The 22,532-nt window shown below is 44.2% G+C and overlaps 1 protein-coding gene across 1 annotated transcript in view; it reads left to right on the forward strand.

The window, feature by feature from the left end:
* Positions 1 to 421: 421 nt before the first annotated feature.
* atp1a2a (ATPase Na+/K+ transporting subunit alpha 2a) overlaps positions 422 to 22,532 on the forward strand; it is a 68,742-nt gene continuing 46,631 nt past the window's right edge. The window contains exons 1-8 of the mRNA XM_083781403.1: positions 422 to 513; positions 2,629 to 2,691; positions 5,803 to 5,862; positions 7,313 to 7,516; positions 13,373 to 13,486; positions 13,994 to 14,128; positions 16,025 to 16,142; positions 21,314 to 21,582. Of these exons, the coding sequence (XP_083637529.1) occupies positions 502 to 513; positions 2,629 to 2,691; positions 5,803 to 5,862; positions 7,313 to 7,516; positions 13,373 to 13,486; positions 13,994 to 14,128; positions 16,025 to 16,142; positions 21,314 to 21,582 (975 nt within the window). The 5' untranslated portion in view covers positions 422 to 501. The remainder of the gene's footprint in view (positions 514 to 2,628; positions 2,692 to 5,802; positions 5,863 to 7,312; positions 7,517 to 13,372; positions 13,487 to 13,993; positions 14,129 to 16,024; positions 16,143 to 21,313; positions 21,583 to 22,532) is intronic.

The raw sequence follows: 22,532 nt of genomic DNA on the forward strand, positions 1-22,532 counted from the left end.
GCATGCGCGTGTGTCTGGTGTTGTGGGGAGTAGGGACATATATTGAACAGGTGCAAGTACACACAGAAGACTTCTTGTGTGTGTGTGCGTGCGTGCGTGCGTGCGTGCGTGCGAGAGAGAGAGAGAGTCTGGATAATGAATGGGGAGGTGGTTGGGTGGGTATGGAATGGATGCGAGTGGGGGAGGGGGAGGCGTACATCTCAGGTTACCTCAACAGGAGGCGCTATGGAGGCAGGGGGGAGTGTGTGTGTGTGTGTGTGTGTATGTGTGTGTGTGCATGTGTGTGTTGGGAGGGATTGATGCCAAGCCCAAAATAAGCCACCAGTATCTTCCACATGTGGGGGGGGGGGGGGCGGGGGGTGTATGTGGGTGGGTCAGAGGGTGTGTGTGTGTGTGGGGTGGGGGGGTGGGGGCCACCACAGTCTTGGCCGGGGGGCCCACGTTCTGTCCTTCATACGGTATTTCAACCGACCTTCCGTCTGGGTGTGAACTAGCTAAGCCATGGGCCGAGGGGTAAGTCTCCACTCTTTAGGTTTTTTTATTTATTTTTATCATACTTAAGCGTGTTCATTATATATTCATGTATGGGTGTATATCATCTGCATAGAATCAACCACCCCACGCATAACCTTCTGTCTTGTAACTCAGACTGAGTGGGTGATGTATGATTCAAGTTTCTAACAATATATTACAGTACACACATGCACACGCCTGTGTACAAACTGTACACGCACGCACACACACACACACGTGGCCCCGACATGCATAATGGAAAAATACTGCCTTGGGGAGATTTCCCCCTCATATTTCTTTCCCACATCACTGTAAAAGTCTTGTCAAATTCTTACTTTATCCAGATTCGTAACTCTGAAGATTATAAAAATGTAACATTATACATTCTCACTCTCTCCGAGTTCAAACTAACTAACACTCAGGTTACTTTCAGGTTATTTTAACAGCGATTTGTTCAGCTTGCTGTTTTATTCGGGTAATTACGCTACATTGTCCTTTTTTTTTAATTTCGTGCCAGCAGGCCTATTCCATTTAACTTGATGGGACGACTTGCATGGTAATCTGCCGCGCTCGCAGTGGGGAGAAAATTGCTATGCCAGACACACAGATTCAAGGCACTCCTAGCGGTCTGTGCTCCCCTCTTTGGCTCTTTTTGATTACTTGTTCAATGTGTCACGCACGCATGCACGCACGCATGCAAGCACGCACGCACGCACGCACACACACACACACACACACACACACACACACACACATACACAATATCGTTTCACTGACATGCACACGTGCTGCCTGTGAGGAGAGTGACAGGGGCATATGCTTTCCGTGATGCAGCCTTTCTTCCACTGTACATGACACACTCACAAACACACACACACACACACACACACACACACACACACACACACACACACACACACACACACACGTGCACACACGTGCACACACGTGCACACACACACACATGCACACACACACACACACACACACACACACACACACACACACACACACACACACACAGACTCTGAGAGGGAGAAATGTTACATTCCGTCTTCACATATTGCTGGTGGATTGAAATACACACGCATGCACACACTCATGCAATTTTTACATATACCTTTTTACAGTCTATGACACACACACACACACACACACACACACACACACACACACACACACACACACTAGACATGTGCCAATATGTTTGTTTGTGATAGACCGTGCACAGTAAAATCCTCAATGCTAATTTAACTCTGAAAGAGTGCACATCTGGAACCAAATGGACCCTTAACACTGTGTATAGTATATGTATTTAAAAGGCTGTTTAGATTGTACTTAGAAGCATGTGACATCCCCTTGACACACAATCACACAGAGAAGTGTGTGAGTGTGGTATACACACACACACACACACACACACACACACACACACACACACACACACACACACACACACAGAGCAAAACCTTGAGTGTAAATGTAAGTCTTGAAAGTGTGAAAAACAGATTTCACACTCAGACTTACAGTATAACCACTTGTAACCTGGCGTCCCTGTTTTGGACATGATATTTATCAAAATGATTACAGAAAACAATTAAGATTAGAGAAGTGAAAGAAAAAGAAAGAGTATAGCGATCGGCTATTTTCCGATTTAGATCAAACAGGACAACCAGGTCCTCACATGCAGGAGATGTAATGCTCAGGGACAAATTAGCCATTGGGCCAGTGGGGCCGTGGCCCAGGGGCCCTTGGCTCTCAGGGGCCCTTCAGGGAAATTGGACCGTAAGGTACTAGGTTTGACGTCCTGAAAAGGGCTCCTGGGGATATAATGCTTATATCCGTTTAAACATTTGTACAGTATCTGTACAGTTAGAAGTATCAATGGTGCTCACAGGATCAAACGTGAGACAAAACCGGCGATCCCGACACTCAGGAGTTAAAACGGAGGACATGTCTTTATTAATATTGTAAGGCAACTGTTGTTTCAACCTCGGGTGGCCGAAAATGGTGTTTTTGCAGTGATCACACAGTACTGTACATTATGTGTAGCTCTCAAAGTTCATGGTTCTCTCTCTCTCTCTCTCTCTCTCTCTCTATCTGTCTCTCTCCCAGAACGGTGCCGAGAGGAAGAAAAAGGAAAGGGATTTGGAGGAGCTGAAGAAAGAAGTGTCCTTGGTAAGAAAAACTGTCTGGCACTCCGTAGTACACACACACACACACACACACACACACACACACACACACACACACACACACACACACACACACACACACGCACACACAACCCATAAACAACAATGACTGTTAAATCTGCTACAGCGCTCGCCTTATTAAGTGCTGTCAGACGGGTTCCGACACCATTACAGACCGCTGCCAATCTGATCAGTTGCAATGATGGGAGGCCATAGCCCCCCCCCCCCCCCCCCCCTGCCTGGGAAGCAGTGTTGTTTATTTTAGTTTAGTCATAGTCTTTGGAATGAAACTTCATTTTGGTTTTAGTCTTATTTTAGTCACCTGGAATGTTTTAGTGTTAGTCTAGTTTTAGTCAACTGAATCTACAGTTGATTTTGTCGACTAAAATGTATTTTGGCGGGCCTTAATGCTGTTGTAATGGCTGATTTTACACTTGCTGAAAATAGCCATTCTACAAGCTCCACAAGGTGTCGCGTTGTGAGCTTGTAGATCTGCTATTTTCAGCATGCAACAAAGTGTAAAATGACTTGTGCCTTACTTATACTGGATCTCTTGTCCACTAGTCCCTTGCAAATATTGTAGTCTAGTTTTTATTTATTGACAAAATTGTCAATATATTTAGTCTTACTTTTAGTCATCATAGCTTAGTTTTCATTTTTCATCAGTGAAAATAGGTAGTCCACGAACATTTTTCGTCATAGTTTTAGTCGACATAATCAACAATGCTGGGAAGCCACGTGTAGGTCCCAGGTTCGATTCCAGACCTCAGCCAACGTGTCCAAGTGTCCTTGATTAGTCTCAGCTGGGTGAAGCTGAACAGTTCTTCTGCAGGATAACAAAGGTCCCAGGTCTGATTCTGCAGGATAACAAAGGTCCCAGGTCTGATTCTGCAGGATAACAAAGGTCCCAGGTCTGATTCTGCAGGATAACAAAGGTCCCAGGTCTGATTATTCTGCAGGATAACAAAGGTCCCAGGTCTGATTATTCTGCAGGATAACAAAGGTCCCAGGTCTGATTATTCTGCAGGATAACAAACGTCCCAGGTCTGATTCTGCAGGATAACAAAGGTCCCAGGTCTGATTATTCTGCAGGATAACAAAGGTCCCAGGTCTGATTCTGCAGGATAACAAAGGTCCCAGGTCTGATTCCCGCCCGTCATACTTTTATCCCTAATTGCTCTCCTCCCCCGAGCTCTCAATATGACCACCTGAGCAGCCATCAGGTGGGTGAAGATGAAACTGAAGGATTAATATGGTCCACATTGTGACATGATGGGGTGAGTCATTGTTTGGGTCCTGAACACAGCAGGTGTGTTTAACGACTGGGTAGATCATTTTAAACGCTGGAAGTTCTAATAATGTGGAAACACACAATTCTATGTCATAAATTGACATTCACATAAACAATAAATATTGTTGTTGTCAGGCAGAAACCTGTTGTGGAAATATCCACATGTTTAGCCTTTTGTGTGTGTTTTTTTTAATTAATGCCCTATACTTGATCATACTACAGCATCACAAAGCATAACAAGTAGCGGATCCACAAGTTTGTACATCTGCTACTTTTGCTACAGTATTTATTTCTTGAGCGGGGGTGCTAGCCCCTCCTATGCACAGCTTTGTGTGTAGGTGTGGTTGAGCACGTGTTAGTGTTTGTAGCACGGAATGTGCTGATTTGATTGGCTGATGTACTGTATGATGATATATGATCATTATGAAAAGAGCGCACTTCACTTTTTGTATTTGAATCCTGAAAAGTTGCAGTTTTGGACGTAATGAGGTTTCCACCCGACAGCAGGGACGATATGCTATGTACATTTGGGAAATGGGGTGATGGAACAGCCCTGCCACAAACATTTCCCATACATACTCAAGGCTGTGATGTCAGCAGTAGAAGAAGTCCAGCCTGACAAGCTCACCCTGCATGCTCGACGTATCTATGAACAGATGCAAGCTTATGTCACTGATATACTGTACATTCAGTTCCACAGTTACCAGCAGAAACTAGGCTTGCACGGCATTTTGGTTTTGAATGCTAGACATTTACGATATAAATGTGTGGGCCAATATTTTACCAACCGAGTGCTGTCAATGAATGCAGTATATCTACTTCCTCCACTCGCCATGTCATTACCGTGCCATTCCATTCTGTACAACAGCAAAGAAAAGTCACATTTTCACCACTTCTCATTTGTCCGTCATTATAGTCATGTTGTACCAGATACTGTCAGTACAGCATCCTCCAGTCCACTCGTGATGATATTGCTTTGCAATGCGCAATTCACAGTTCTACATACCTGGCATGCCTGGATGTGAATGTGAATGTATCTGGCCCAGGAGACTATATGATTGAGCTATACGTCAATCAGTGCGTTAGTGGGTCATGTATACGTGGACCCACTAACGCAAGTAATTTATGTTATGCAGTGCATATAAATAATTACTTCCTCTTCATAGACGTGACAAAATACTCTATTGGTCACTCACCATATTTCCTCCTACAGTTGTCAGTGTTCTGTTTATGTTCTAGTTTTCATAGTTCTATTATGTGTTCATGTCTTCCCCAGATGTATCTCAAGTGTAATCAGCCCTCGTGTGTATATTAGTCTTGTTCCCCAGTCAGTTCTGTTCACCTGTATTGTTTGTGTGTGTGTGTGTGTGTGTGTGTGTGTGTGTGTGTGTGTGTGTGTGTGTGTGTGTGTGTGTGTGTGTGTGTGTGTGTGTGTGTGTGTGTGTGTGTGTGTGACTGACTGTTTGTTAATGGAATGAATGTAATGCATAATCTATATAAATGCATAATTTATATTCATCTTGTTCCCCAGTCAGTGCTTGTCAGATCTGTTCTGTTCACCTGTATTGAGGTCAGAGTTCACGAGTCCAGTATGTGACAGTCTCGTATAGATTGTTGCATTATATATGTAGGAATGTACACACCCTGCATGGTTCCTTATTGTGACATGAGATGTCCTGTTGTCGTTCTATATCGTATGGATGCTGCTCTGTGAAGTTACATCTTATGTCGAGAGGAGTCACATTTGCTTCCACGCACATCATATACCGGTTTATAATCCTCCACATCTTTCTGTTTCTGTAGGATGAACACAAAATATCTCTGGATGAACTGTCCATACGCTATACAGTGGACCTACATCGGGTAACGTACACGGCACCCACATGCATGCACACACACACACACACACACACACACACACACACACACACACACACACACACACACACACACACACACACACACACACACACACACACACACACACACATTGTAACACATCTTGAAAAAATATGTTGAATATGTTTGAAATGTTTTTTTTCCACTTTACTTTATTGATAAAGATAAGGGCATATTTAAAACATTTTAACTACACGAATGTTGTATAGGGTAGGGCCAGGCCTACTCCCTGGCACATAATATTTTCAGTTGCGTCCGCGGCCGGATTGCGGCCAAATACATTTAGTTTTTAGTTTTTAGTTGTTGTTTAATAAAGTGTTCCTACCGCACGCTACGTCCTACTGGGGAAACTCCACCCTGTCAGGTGAAATTAAGCGGATTGGACTCCTCATGCATTGAAGGAAGCATGAGGTCAGTCCGTTGCTCTCCCCAGCTTGGCAGAGGGAGTGTAGCACCCAGGATTACATTAGACAATTGACACTAGGTGAAAGAATTGGGTTACAAAAATTGTGGGCTAAAAATGTTAAAAAGAGAGAACTCTACGGATGCTGCATGTAAGTTAAAAACAAAATGTTTTATTAACTACAGGATTGCAGCTTTAATTTTCTCGCATCCCAACCCCCCCCAAAGCTCCAAGCCCCCCCCCCCCCCCCCCTTTCCCCCCCACTGATACTTTGGTGAAGTTCGATCCATCTCAGGAACCTCTGCGCAGCTCCCTGACTCTGTTTGCCATCCTTAATCCTTATCACAAACGCACACTCACACACATCAGATAGATCCACGAGATGTGTTGCGGCCGATAGCCACAACAAGATGCTCAGCTGCCGAGAAACCAAAGGACAGGGTAAAAGGGGTCAAAACTCCTCCTGGAATGAGGCAGGATAAATAGCCTGCAGCCCAGCGTCCACGGAAATGGAAATTGTGTTCCATATGAACGTACACGGCCTTCACCGTCACTGCATGTCAGTGGTTCTCTGACATTTTCCATGTCAAGGACCCCCGGATTGATGTGTATTTGGCCCGTGGACCCCCATTTGAAAAGAGACCTATTTGCTTGAGGTGCCAGCCAACGGTAAAGGACTCAAACACTCAAATACATATACTGTTATAGCTCACATGCCAAAAACGTTGTACGAGAGAGAAAGATGACAACCAAAACCAACGTTTCGACAGTCACGCTTGCCTTCCTCAGGAGAACAAAACACAATACAACGTGGCCTTGCATAAATAAACAGATATAAAACGATGCAGTGAAGTCAATCTGTGTGGTCGTAAAGTTCAGTCAGTGCACAGAGTTCATTATTTACAGAGTTTTCAGCTGTGAAACGGCCTCGGTGGAAGAATCTGATTTTTGCATCAAGTGGTGCCTTCAAATATCTGTCTAAACCTTTGAATGTGTGGACCTGTCCTGCAGGGTCTGACCAGTGCCAAGGCTCTGGAGGTGCTGGCCAGGGATGGTCCCAACGCCCTCACGCCACCGCCCACCACCCCGGAGTGGGTCAAGTTCTGTCGCCAGCTGTTCGGCGGCTTCTCCATCCTGCTGTGGATCGGCGCCATCCTCTGCTTCTTCGCCTTCAGCATCCAGGTGGCCACAGAGGACGAGCCGGTCAATGACAATGTGAGAGTGCACGCACACACGCACACACGCACGCACACACACACACGCACGCACGCACGCATGACGCACACCACAGAGGGATTGACCATTTAGAGTAGACCCACATTTAGTGGAAACTGATTCTGCTGCTCTGCCACCAAAATGTGGAATGCCCTGACACCATCCATTACATGATGCGTAATAACACTGGTTTCTTTCAAAACTGTCCTGAAAATATCTACCAGGAGACCACAAGCAATTTTCCCCATTTCTTTTGTACATAAATGTACTCAATTGGTTCAGACCAGAACTGAGCACAATTCACAGTACATATGCACACAATTAGACCTGTGTTATATTCCACAGGGGAAATAATGATAAAGACAAAGACACTTTATTATCCGTTACATTTTACATAAAATAGAAATGTGCCTTTGGCACTCTGGCTGGCATACAGGAGACAATAAAACACAACTAATACATAAAATACAATAAAATACAAATCTCATAAAATGAATACCCATAATAACAGCAACAGTGTCCATCGAGGGTTGTATGGGTTGGTTGGAAGGTTTATTTTTTTATTATCAAGTTTATTATCAACTTGTTTTAATATCCAAGACAGAGAGCACAAATTAATTATTGTACCCTTTTAATTCATTTCAGTCCTTTTTATTCAACTTCTGTTGTTGTGACAGTATGGATTACAGTTTTGATTTCAGGCATTTGGATTCCATAGAAGGCAGGATCTAGAAATAGCCGATCTAGAAGCTTGTACAGTAGATAGGCTAGCTATTTTCGGTTATTCATTCTTTTAAGATTAAAGAGTATTTGAAGTGGTAAAAGTAGAACTTGCACAAAGAGTGTTTGACGAGTGTTTGAATTGGTCAAAGTACCAATAGAATACATGTTCCGAAGCACCTTCCATAAACCCTAAATGGTCTCAGATATTTTTTAAGGTTAAAGCCTCAATCTGCAATTTCTTCAACTGATTGGCTGTATGTAGAACAGCAAGACGTTCTAAACATATATTTAGAACAATAACACCTAAACATAATTGTCTCCACCAGGCTGAAGGCCTGTCCAAAAATCCTGCAAATCGTTACACAGTATCTCTATAGTCATGTGTTCAAGACAGATCTGTCCGATATTTCATATTCCATCCTAATTGGCTAACATTGGCTTTCAAAGTTTGCAGGATGGCCTATTATAGCGCCAATGTGCGCCAACATGTGTGCGGCAACAGGTGGATTTTTTCTAAACACATTTTTGGAACAAAATGCCTCAAATCATCCAATTGCCATCCAAGGCCTAAGAAGAAATGGCACCCTTTTCACATTGGCCTATTATAGCACCACCAGGAGAACACAGCCTCAAAATCCCCATACACGGGGAAAGCCCCCATATATGGTGCCCAGGTCTGGTGGCATCAATATTAGTACTGGTATATGGATATATGTCACAACCTGTTCTGACATTCCATACTGTATGTTGATCCTTCCCCACCCATCCTTCCTCTTCGATGTGTCCCTTTTGACTGATACCTGTCCATTTAAACTCTAGACGGGCCTGCCCCAAAGTTATTTGTGCAGCCTCATCAAACCCTGTACACTCAAGACACGCTCCATATATGGCCAGTGCACACGACCTCAGGCATCTTACTGGTATTTTTGCTGCAGTATGAAACAGAGAACAGATACAGAAACAAGTGATGGCACTAATATGTATGTACAGTATGTACAGTAGTACACCAGTGGTTCTCAACCTGTGGGTTTGGGTGGGTGGGGGAGTCTTCAGATGACAGACCTTTTTAGTACCAATAAAGGCAATCAACAAACTACTATATAAACAGGGCAAACATTGGCCAAATTGGCTAATATGAAGAAGAGGCAACATTTTTGAAAATAGCCAATCTTTTTAGTCAAACTAAATGTAATGCCTCAACTCTTACATTCCAAGTGCTTGTCAGGGTTGGGGGTCGTAGTTCCTATAAGATTATTTTAGGAGGTCACAGAACCACAGGTTCAGAACCACTGCTGCACTGCAGTACATGAACAATTGGACTGACACCAGCCGAGGTGGAATAGCAGATGTCCATACTGTATGTACGGTACAGTGCAAGTTATTTTTACAGCTCACTAATCTCATAAACCATTAGACCATTGCATAACATACAGTAACAGTCAGAGCGTATACACACACACACACACACACACACACACACACACACACACACACACACACACACACACACACACACACACACACACACACACACACACACACACACTACACACACACAGTTTTTAATCCCCCAAACAATAGGAATCTATAGATAACAGAGCTAGCGAGCTGTATCAAAGCCTCAAGTGTCTTCATGCAATATGAGCAGTAATCTACACCCGAGAAGACGGTTTTGCATATCCCTGCTGTCAGGTGAAAAATGTACAGTACTATACACTTTCCTATTTTCACTTTAGATTCATGGATTATCAAGATCCCTGACTGATAGGTGATAAGGCTGTGTGGCTCTCAACCTTTTCTGGATCAGCAGGACCCACTTTATTTAGTTTTTTTCTATAATTTGTATCCCACGATTTTGCAACCCATGATCTTTTCACCCCAGTGTCAATTATCTAATGTAATCCTGGGCGCTACACTTCCTCTGCCAACCCGGGGGGCAGCGGACTGACCTCATGCTTCCTTCTATGCATGAGGAGTCCAAGCTGCTTCTTTTCACCTGACAGGGGGGAGTCCGGACGTAGCTCGTGGAAGGAACACGATATTCTAACCAGTTCCTTTAGGACCCACTTTAAAAGACAAACATGGTTTTGGCATTCTCCCAGGCCCACCCATCTGACCACTTAACACTGACATCACACCGTGGTCAACTTACAGTTTGTGATGCTTGTTTTAAGCTGCTTTGTGTACCTTATGGGTGGAGGACCATCAGGGCTGGACTGAGACAAAAATTTGGCCCGGACATTTTCTCAGAATTTGGCCAAGGCTGGCCCACCACAACCAGCTCGCTGATACTCTACTGACTTTTCGTGTCGAGGCCCATACAAATAATTGAAATACAAGCCCTTAACACCACCACATTTACAGTACAACATAAATGAAACACAACCAACAGACAACTAATTTAACATTCGGCCCGCAAATGCTGTTTATTTTAATGATCAATCAATTGATCAATGGAACTGACGTAGTATACTTGAAGTTCGTGTTCATTGGGTCTCACAAAGAAAATGTTATTATTCTTTTTTTTATATACTATGACTTTTTTTCATATAGTGTTATATTATCCCACTGCCAGAATCAGAGATGCAACGACGCTGTGTGCGTCAGCTCATCATGGGCTGACCAGCACTGCATCTGCCTCCAAATTTGCCACAGACTCTTCATCACTTCTCTGTCTATGTTTTTGGCTTATTATCCTGCCCTCAATGTCTTCACATATTGTAGAATGTAGAGTTAATATAAAAGTTAAAACGCATAATTCAGGCACATTTCAGCCATGGCCCGCTTTTGGCCATTAGGCCCACTCTGCACAACGTCATCAAATGGCGACGCGAACCTATGGTAACATCATTCTACAGGCCACGGGATTCTGTGTTACACATTATTTATATTATTTTAATGCTTCTAGTAATTAAAATATATAGGCGCTGCCGCTGATATAGGGGGTTTTATGACTTTTGGAGTTATGAAACCCTGTTGGAATATTAGAATCAATTATATCAATGAATGAATGAATGAATGAATGAATGAATCAATCAATCAATCAATCATCAATGTTTTAGTATTACTTTAGTATTTTTCCAAAATGCTCAGATCACTGATCAAGAAAGTACAGAGGTTTTGCTTAACCACTTTCAACTTTTTTCCAAAATGATACAGTATAATTAGCAGATCTACAAGCTCACAACGGTTGAATTGTGTGTGAGCTTGTAGATCAGCTATTTCCGCTATTTGGCGTATGACAAAAGTATACAGCGCGCTCAAGTGGTTAATTCCTAAAGAGTTGTAATTTGTGTTTGCACCCAAAGGCAGCAGCAACGTTTAATTCCTTTAATTTGGGCTGAGGTTTGTGAAGGAGAACAAGTCTCTTTGAAAGCTTAATAAAGAAAAAAAAAAGAGCTGATAGTTTAATCTGTGATGCCGTTAAGAGACGGGGCCTGGAGGGGCGGCCTGGGAGTCTGTGACAGCACTCCAAGTGATTGTCTAAAGATACGGGTGCATTCTCTGCCTTTAATGCTGGAGGGCAGGTGTTGGACATAAAAGATGAAACAAGCACTGCACCACTGCTTTTCAAAGAGAAAGTGTCTTTAAAAGACTCTTTACTCTCCCTATTTGTATATCTTTAGAAAATCGATAACATTTCAGAAAAAAAACTAAAACAAAACAAAAACCTGTGTCTTTACGAACAAAGTATTCCTTTCAATCAACAGCCATGGATTTCCCAGCCGTGCTTCCCTCCTTCTCTTTCTTCGATAACAACCATTTGAGGCGACAGAAAGTTAACAAGTTTACAAGTGAAAATGTTTTGCTAAAGTTTGTTGCAGGGTTTGAGTTCTGATGATAATAGACACTTCAGGCCAAGCGGAATGAAAACCACCCAAAGTATAGAGTTGGCTTGCTTTCATGGCTGGTTTCACAAGACAGCGTGAAACCTTGAAGTTGTTCTACAACTCAGAGTCGGTGGACATAAAGAGTACCTCTCAGTCACTGCACAGATCAGATGCATGGTGCTCAGTTTATCTATGTATACTTGTACTTGTAAGTACATTTGGAAGACATCTGTTAACCTTGAAGAACACCCGTCCCCAATGCAGTCGACACAGCAAAAACATGTGAACTCTGCTGGTATCTCATGTTCCTTTTTGCAATCGGCAATCGTTCCTCCCAAGGTTTTCTCCCTTTAAACTTTTCCTTTGTATCCCACTACTGAGGTTTTTTTTGCTGGTTTAAAACAGGGTTGCTAATCCCTCAGCTGCTCTCAAAAACCTGCTTACGTGAGTAACTGAATCAATGGTGACATTGATCTAAAGCCCAACCCATGCCAGATTTTTGGGGGGATCTGATATTGGTGGCGGCCATAGTTGAATGGGTAGAGTATAGAGAGTCTGTAAATCAGACGGTTAGCGGTTCGAACCCCCTCCCAGCCCACCCGTGTCCCTGAGCAAGACACTTACAAACTCTTAAGTCAACTAAATCTACAGTTGATTTAGTCGAGTAAAGGTTATGTTGGCGGGCCCAGGCCGTAGCGTAACGGTCTGGGCACCGGACTGGTAATCCAGTCGCAGTGTGCCGCGGGTTCGACTCCCGGACCCGACACGGCCTTTACTGCATGTCATCCCCCCATCTCTCTCCCGTTTCCTGTCAGCCTACTGTCTGTCCCTTCAAAAATCAATAAAAGGCGTAAGCCGCAAAAAAATATCTTAAAAAAAAAAAAAAAAAAAAAAAAAGGTTATGTTGGCGGGCCTAGATGGTGTCGGAATTCCTGATTTATAGCCTACTATAAAATTTCTGCTCACACCGCGTAGCAGTTGCGTTGTGAGCTATAAATAAATTGGCTATTTTCGGCAAAATGACTTGTCTTAGTTCTACTGTCTGGATGGATCTCTTCTCCAGTAGTTCCTCGCTAACATTTTTTTTTTAATTTCTTGGCGAATTTGTCAATGTATTTAGTCATAGTTGTAGTCATCAACTTAGTTTTCATTTTAGTGTACAGTATAGTTTAGTGTATAGTTTTCATCATTGATCATTGGAAAAGTTAGTCAACGAACAATTACCATTATAGTTGTATAGTCGATGAAATGAACCCTGCTACGTCATTGATGTATCCATATCCACCTTCTTGTTCCTCTCCAGCTGTACCTGGGAGTGGTGCTGGCGGCGGTGGTGATCATCACAGGCTGCTTCTCCTACTACCAGGAGGCCAAGAGCTCCCGCATCATGGAATCCTTCAAGAACATGGTGCCGCAGGTGAGTCTAGAGAGAGAGAGAGAGCTTTTCTAATCGATGGCCCCGTTGCGTCCCTCAAGTAGTGCTTTATGCACACTCACTTGGATGGGAAAACAATTTAGCTTGCACAGCGGGGCGAACTGGGGGGAACTGCAGGACTGCGAGTGTGTTTGCATTAAAACTCCACTCTCCCCTCCCTGTCTCATCCCATTTACTGTAGCTCTTCGATTGCCTAATTCTTTAATCTACATCTGGGCTCCATCTCTCCCCCCTATTTGGCTTCTTTCCTGTCTTTCTCACTACCTGTCTTTCCTCTCTCCTCTCTGCTTCTATCTCTCTCATCTTCTATCCTACCCTCCGGCTCTTTGTTTCTGAAAATTCTGACCCCCACCATCCTCTCTCTCTCTCTCTCTCCTCCTCTGTTTTGCTCAAATCCCTCTTCTATTCCCTGTGCCTGCCCCCCCTCCCCTCCCCTCCCCTCCCTCTCTGACTTCCTCTTTACCCCCTCCCTGCGTCCTCTGTTGGCAGCAAGCGTTGGTGATCCGGGACGGGGAGAAGGTACAGATCAATGCTGAACTGGTGGTCCAGGGAGACCTGGTGGAGATCAAAGGGGGCGACCGCATCCCCGCTGACCTGAGGGTGGTCTCTGCTTCCGGCTGCAAGGTATACGCTCATCACCAGGCTCTAACATGATGAGGCTCTCACACCAGGCTCTCACATGATGAGGCTCTAACATGATGAGGCTCTCACATGATGAGGCTCTCACATGATGAGGCTCTCACATGATGAGGCTCTAACATGATGAGGCTCTAACATGATGAGGCTCTATAACATGATGAGGCTCTAACATGATGAGGCTCTAACATGATGAGGCTCTATAACATGATGAGGCTCTAGCATGATGAGGCTCTCACATGATGAGGCTCTAACATGATGAGGCTCTCACATGATGAGGCTCTCACATGATGAGGCTCTAACATGATGAGGCTCTCACATGATGAGGCTCTCACATGATGAGGCTCTAACATGATGAGGCTCTCACATGATGAGGCTCTATAACATGATGAGGCTCTCACATGATGAGGCTCTAACATGATGAGGCTCTAACATGATGAGGCTCTCACATGATGAGGCTCTATAACATGATGAGGCTCTAACATGATGAGGCTCTATAACATGATGAGGCTCTATAACATGATGAGGCTCTATAACATGATGAGGCTCTCACATGATGAGGCTCTCACATGATGAGGCTCTAACATGATGAGGCTCTAACATGATGAGGCTCTAACATGATGAGGCTCTAACATGATGAGGCTCTATAACATGATGAGGCTCTCACATGATGAGGCTCTAACATGATGAGGCTCTCACATGATGAGGCTCTATAACATGATGAGGCTCTAACATGATGAGGCTCTCACATGATGAGGCTCTATAACATGATGAGGCTCTCACATGATGAGGCTCTAACATGATGAGGCTCTAACATGATGAGGCTCTCACATGATGAGGCTCTCACATGATGAGGCTCTCACATGATGAGGCTCTAACATGATGAGGCTCTCACATGATGAGGCTCTATAACATGATGAGGCTCTCACATGATGAGGCTCTAACATGATGAGGCTCTATAACATGATGAGGCTCTAGCATGATGAGGCTCTAACATGATGAGGCTCTCACACCAGGCTCTCACATGATGAGGCTCTCACATGATGAGGCTCTCACATGATGAGGCTCTCACATGATGAGGCTCTATAACATGATGAGGCTCTAACATGATGAGGCTCTCACATGATGAGGCTCTATAACATGATGAGGCTCTCACATGATGAGGCTCTATAACATGATGAGGCTCTATAACATGATGAGGCTCTCACATGATGAGGCTCTCACATGATGAGGCTCTCACATGATGAGGCTCTCACATGATGAGGCTCTCACATGATGAGGCTCTCACATGATGAGGCTCTCACATGATGAGGCTCTATAACATGATGAGGCTCTATAACATGATGAGGCTCTATAACATGATGAGGCTCTATAACATGATGAGGCTCTATAACATGATGAGGCTCTATAACATGATGAGGCTCTCACATGATGAGGCTCTCACATGATGAGGCTCTCACATGATGAGGCTCTAACATGATGAGGCTCTATAACATGATGAGGCTCTCACATGATGAGGCTCTATAACATGATGAGGCTCTCACATGATGAGGCTCTCACATGATGAGGCTCTCACATGATGAGGCTCTAACATGATGAGGCTCTATAACATGATGAGGCTCTATAACATGATGAGGCTCTCACATGATGAGGCTCTCACATGATGAGGCTCTATAACATGATGAGGCTCTATAACATGATGAGGCTCTCACATGATGAGGCTCTATAACATGATGAGGCTCTCACATGATGAGGCTCTCACATGATGAGGCTCTCACATGATGAGGCTCTCACATGATGAGGCTCTATAACATGATGAGCTACTAAGTCCAGATGTCTCTCTCTCTCTCTCTCTCTCTCTCTCTCTCTCTCCATGATGTACAGGTGGACAACTCCTCTCTGACGGGGGAGTCGGAGCCTCAGACTCGTTCGCCCGATTTCACCAACGACAATCCTCTGGAGACCAGGAACATCTGCTTCTTCTCCACCAACTGTGTCGAGGGTCAGTGAGGCCACATCTGGCCACGGGCAACATGTCTGTCCCCTGCTGTCGTCCTGTTGTCCATCTGTCCATCTGGGTGTCACTTAGTGTGTGGCCTCTCTGCGCCTCTCGCCTGACCTTCACGCCACCTGTGCAATTTGTCTGTCATGTCCGCTTAGTCATCAGTGTGTCTGCACTGAAAGAATTTAGTTAGAATGCAACTGAGGATAGATTTACACTACACAGGACATCCCATAGCCTGGGGGGATGATTGTTCTGCGATTGGCCAATAAGTTCGTCGCTAGGCCAAGCCGGCTGACTATTAATGCTGTATACGTACAACTTTAAGTTGTTAATCATTCAAATTGATCAAGACAGTTACAAAAAATCACCCGTGTGAAGTGAGTGGTGCAACTCCATGTGGGGGTCCCCGGGGAGTTCCAGACCCACAGGAACGCACCCAAGGTGCCGGCCCGATTCCGGCGAGCCGCCCCACGTCTGAAGCGGTTGAGAAATGACAGAGTTACCGTGTGGGGGTCCCTCTACTGTACCCTTAATGTACTGTACTGTACTGTACTGTACTGTACTGTACTGTACTGTACTGGCACACTTGAAATCACCATATAAACAGTTAATATGTGCGTGTTAATATGTGTTTGTGTGTGTGTTAGGTTGCGCACAGGTGGTGAAAAACAACCATGCTGTTTGCGTGCTCAGACGCACCCACCTACCCAGCCACACACATAGCTCCGTAAGGGATGAGATTTTGTTTGTTTTGATTAGTTTTATACTGTATATGGACCCGCCACTAGAGAATGCTAAGCGGGAATTAAACCCGGGGCTCCCACTCACCAGACCAACGCGCAACCTACCGTGCCAATAGGGCTGAGCCCGATTGGCAGGACTATTGCAGGCTGGGTCTTGGCTGAGGGCTATACACATGCTTATCCATTCTGCCATAGTTAAGTCTTCACAGATCAGTGCCAGAATCGACTTCATGGTCACATCACAGGTTCACAGGTGTAACACAGTGGGTCAAGAGATCATTCAGGATGTGTGTATTGTATTCAGACAACGTACAGTACACATCACAAGTTAGCATGTGTAAAAGAGTGGGCGAGATTTATTTTTTGTACGAGCAACATTTTTCAACAGTGTCAAGGAAGGAGCGATGACTGTAAATCATAGAGAAACGAGAAACAAGGAAAACAAGCAGGCGCAATGTCAAGTATACACTGTCAGTTTGAGAGAAACATTTGCAGCATGATATAAATAGCAGCACTGAACAGATATACTGTAGAATCACATTCTACTGTGCACAATAAAATGAGGCAGAAATGCTTCTTGTTCAAGTAGTAGAGAAACAGTCTATTGTGCATAGCGATAAAATGAGGCATAAATGCTTCTTGTGTAGTACAGTGAAAATGTAGAGGAACATTTACAGCAGATCAGATATAGACGCAGGCTCTTGTGCAGGTGAGAGATGTCTCGTAGCAGTTTTCAAACACGTGAAGCGTATACATAAGTGTGGTGTTCACGTTGGCCATACAGTTAGTAGCCTAAAGGATGTTATAGCCACAGAGTAATATGGAACTGTATGTACGCATTTATTTTTTTACCAGACATGTTAGTCAGATTTCACCAGCCACTTTTACAAGGCGAGACGTAGTTAGTTAGTCCCTTGATATGGGGACTGTGCATTAGTCTGACGTCCCGTTAGTCTGACTATGTCAAGACTCACCCCATGGCCTCCACGTGAGGGGTGGTTTGGGTTTGGGATAGGGTTAGAAATGGGTTGGATTAATGAGCGGTCGGGAACAATGACACGTTACCGTTGAGATACGGAATCGTCCCTTGTTTGGAAACTAGAAGACATGTCCGTTATTGGAATGTAAAGGGACACACTGTTCAGAAATTGCAAAAGTGGCAGATCTGCAAGCTCAAAACAAGAGCTTGTACTACAGTACATCTGCTACTGGGGAACACACATCCCAGGGGACAGCCGTCAAGGAAGTATCGTTTTTTTAAGTGGTTTTAAAGTGAGTCTGATCCTCTCTTCATGTGGCTCCAGATCCATCCATCCTCTGCTGTGCTATCTCCTCTTCTTCCACTTCTCCGCCACTGCTGTTCTCTCAACAGTATAGGCCAACTGATTTAATTCTGCAGCATATATCCATCACCAGCCCTCATCTGTCCATCAGTTGCCCTCATTTTTTATGATTCTCTTTTGACACACACATATACTGTAGTCTGTATGTATTATGTATATACCGGTACTTATGTAATTCCCTGTAGCTCATAATCGCCACGGGGGCACAGAGTGCGGGGGTCAGCTGCAAAAAAAAGAAAAAACAGAAGCCGGCTGCTGCTGTAGATTTGAACCGAGAGCCTTCTGATCTGCAGTCTAGCTGTATATTACATTTGATATTTTAGTCATTTGGTGCTCTTCGTCTTCACCCAGAGCTAACATTATAATTAGTCCCTCTGTGGGCACCGTTCCTCTGCACATTTCAACAGATGGTTCAGAGCGAGGTTAGCGGTGGCTGTTCAACAAATTAACCGCCGAGTACTGATCCCGGGTCCTTTTTGTCAATATGTGTACAGTACACTCGCGTTTCATGGAGAAAGGTCGTCCCGAAATATTCAAAGGCTACGTGCAGGTTATGTTGGAACCCCTTTGAAGTGGAGCCATCATTACAGTTATGTCACAGATGATGTTTAATACATCTGTGAACTCTGATTCCTGGTCACCAGGGCTCCAAATGGACCCCTTATATATAGGTCTGTAGCCCGTTTGGTTAAATTTGTACACTCGGAGTTAAATGAATTTAATTAAATTTCACAGTGTAGGTCCCCGATATAACAGACGGTATCAATGGGGGTCTGTGCGATCGAGTGCCAATAGCCCAGTGGTTTAGGTATGTACAAGCCTGGCAGCGAGTCCTGGGTTCAATTCCCTAGCCCGATGACCTTTGCTGTGTGTCACTCCCCTTCTCTCTCTCCCTGTTTCCTGTCACTATCCAAATGAAGGCAGAAAAGCCCCAAAAAGCAGGAGGAGTATAGGAATATATTCGTCCTCCCGGTGGGGGCTCCTCACTGGCAGGTGAGTCTGTAGTATACTGTAGGATAACAGCAATGACAACACAGAAATGTGTGTGTAGTATACTGTAGGATAACAGCAATGACAACACAGAAATCTGTCTGTAATAGGATAACAGAAATGTGTGTGGGCAGGAATTAATTGGCGACTAGATTAGGGAGAAACAGGTGGTAAAATAATAATTGGCTACTCAAAAAATATATATATATCCCAAAAATATCGAACATTTATTTTAAAATAAAATCACACTACAGTGTGAAGGAGGCGAGGCGATGAGCTTTGTCTTGTAATCAGTTACTTATTATTCAGACAGAAACACTTGCAAGTAGATTAATAATTTATTGCAACAAATGGAATAATATAGTTAAATTTGGTGATAAAGGCTCTGCTTTGGGAGATGTCGAAGCATCATGCTCAGAAAAAAAAGCAAAACCCCCATGGACATACAAGAACAGGCACATATCAAGACAGTTGATGAGATGAACTTGAAACATACAACTTGGATGCATGTTAACATTCATACCATAGAACATTGAAATTAGAGCTATGCAACGTTGAATTCTAGTTTACTTTAGAGCCATGCAAACGAGAATTTCTGTTCAACATTCAGTTCACATGCTTGAGCAATACATTGACATTGATATTTAGCTTGAATCAGCAGACATAAATTCAATTATTTGAGCAGCAGCAGCAGTGTCTGAGAAGCAATGGAAACAGAGCTATTGTATAGCAGTGAGCTGTATTTAAAAGGACAGCCTTGTTGAGGGAATGAGGCTGATTGGAGTATGGAAGTGGCTCCCGGGCGCTGACCGCACAGAATACAAAACTCTCATGCTGGCATAAGCATTCAAAGCAACCAAAGGTATGGCACCCTCTGTTGAAGTCTGATCGAACCCTACAAACCCTCCCACGCACTCAGATCAGCCAACGCAGGGAAGCTGAAAGTACCAGCTGGGACAACGCTCCACACGTCACAAACTCCCATCTGTCTCCAAAACTATGGAATGCACTTCCCATTACAATCAGAACTGCAGCCTCAGTCCCAATCTTCCGCCGTAGTCTGAAAACCCACCTCTTCAGACTCCATCTTGGCCCGTAGCACTTGCTCTAGCCGCGACGCCCTTACAGGCAGTATGCAAATGCTCAACTTATGTAACTTATAGATTTTATGTAAACATAGCACTATATAGTATATATGCATAGTTTCATTATATAGATATTCCACTGTTACGTTCTTAGCTTACGTATGATTCACAATTTTTTATGTAGGCCTATATAATGTATTGCCATGTTTTGTTATTGCTTAATGTAAATCGCTCTGGATTAACCGTTTCAGTTCATACGACGCATGAGGCCGTCATAAGGATTCAGAAGAATTAGTGCCTATGACGTCTGTGGACGTCCTAGCGACGTCCTAGCGACGTGGGGCGAGATAAGAATATTCAGAATTTTTCCTATATATTTTTTTGGCATTTTGCTTTTCGCTTTCCGTACGCTAACGCTCTGTGCAACTATTAGCTTGTCATTGACTCCCATGTTAGCACGGCGGAAAGAATGACTCGTATCTCCTAATCCAGAGCGCTCTCCGTGGTGATGAATGGATCGATATGCTGGCGCTTCATTTCTGCTCCTCATCCGTCTCTCCCGCAAAATATGAACGCTTTTTGGAGCGTAAAAGAATTAATTAAGATGATCGGGGATGTGAGGTCACTTTGTAAAATCAACTTTTTTAGGAAAGTGTTTCCGGTTCATGGCTTTTAGAGTAAAAGCGATCAGACAACTCTGGCACCCCGGAGCTTCTATTTTGATGCACTTCCGGCACTAAATGTGAGCGTCTGCTTAATGCCTGATTTGTAAATTGTAAATTGAAATTAGGAATAGGATACAATCAGCTGACTGACAGCTGATTACAGCTGAGGCGTTCAGACTCACATGTCCCTGTATGAACTAAAGCTTTGCTACATTTTCAGGTGTAGGCCTACTGTTCATGCAGCTACATACACACTAGGCATAGAAGCAGCTAGCACCACTTAAAATGAAGTGGGGGTCAGTGTGGTCTAAAGCCCAAACCTGTCCACCCTATCCCATCCAGGCACGGCCAACGGCGTGGTGATCAGCACGGGCGACCGCACGGTGATGGGCCGCATCGCCACGCTGGCCTCGGGCCTGGAGGTGGGCCAGACGCCCATCAACATGGAGATCGAGCACTTCATCGCCCTCATCACCGGCGTGGCCGTCTTCCTGGGCGTCACCTTCTTCATCCTGGCGCTCATCCTGGGCTACGGCTGGCTGGAGGCCGTCATCTTCCTCATCGGCATCATCGTGGCCAACGTGCCCGAGGGACTGCTGGCCACTGTCACGGTGAGTAGTGATGTTTAGGGAAGCTGTTTACAGAAACGTGTGTGTATGTGTGTGTGGTTGGGTTCTGTGCAGTGGTGGAAAGTAGCTAAGTCTCGGGCAGAGACGATGCACTCCGATCAAATGCTGATCGGAGCGATATGCGGCCGTATGCGGCCGCTAGAGGCGGGATCGACACGAGACTGGTGACGTATTGTAGCTGTGCCACAGCGCAAATGTAAACACAACAGGACTACAACTCGAAATTATTATGGAGATATCTGCTGCTTCGGGTTCATCGTTTCTGCTTGAGAGAGACCAGATGCAGGCAGGAGGAGGGAACTGGTGAACTCAATACTGCCGCAATTTGGGGCAGGTTAGAAAAAATATTGCTTATACTGTAGCAGCTATATAGTATAGCTATAGTAGCCTACAATGTTGAGGTATTTGTACTTTATTTGACTATTTCCAAGTTCCAACACTTTTACTTCTACACTACTACATCTCAGATGCAAATATTGTACTTTTACTCCACTACATTTATTTGAAAACGTACTAGTTACTACTACTAGTTACTTTGTAGATTGTGATTATTATCACAACACATACATGAACCACTACTATGAACCCTATATCCATTTCGTCCATTTGAAAATAGCAGATCTACAAGATCACAATGCGTCGCGATGCGATGGTCGAAAGCTGGTTGGTCGAAAGCTGGTTGGTCGTCCTAACTGGCCCAAGGACACACTGACTCATTAACGTGGGGCGTGTTCAGTCACACAGATGCATATGACCTTCCAGCAGATTAACATAACAGCGCAATATGTTTTTTTAAATATTTCTGTAAGGTTTAATAACGGGCCCCATGAAAGAACTGATTAACTTTTAACGCTGATTGGCCAAAAGGGGGCGTTATGGTAGGCGTGGCCTGTCACACAAATGCATAACCTTTGAACAGATAGCGTAACAAC

The sequence above is a fragment of the Protomyctophum parallelum genome (genome assembly GCF_964188405.1).
Source record: "Protomyctophum parallelum genome assembly, chromosome: 14".
NCBI classification, from domain to species: Eukaryota; Metazoa; Chordata; class Actinopteri; order Myctophiformes; family Myctophidae; genus Protomyctophum; species Protomyctophum parallelum.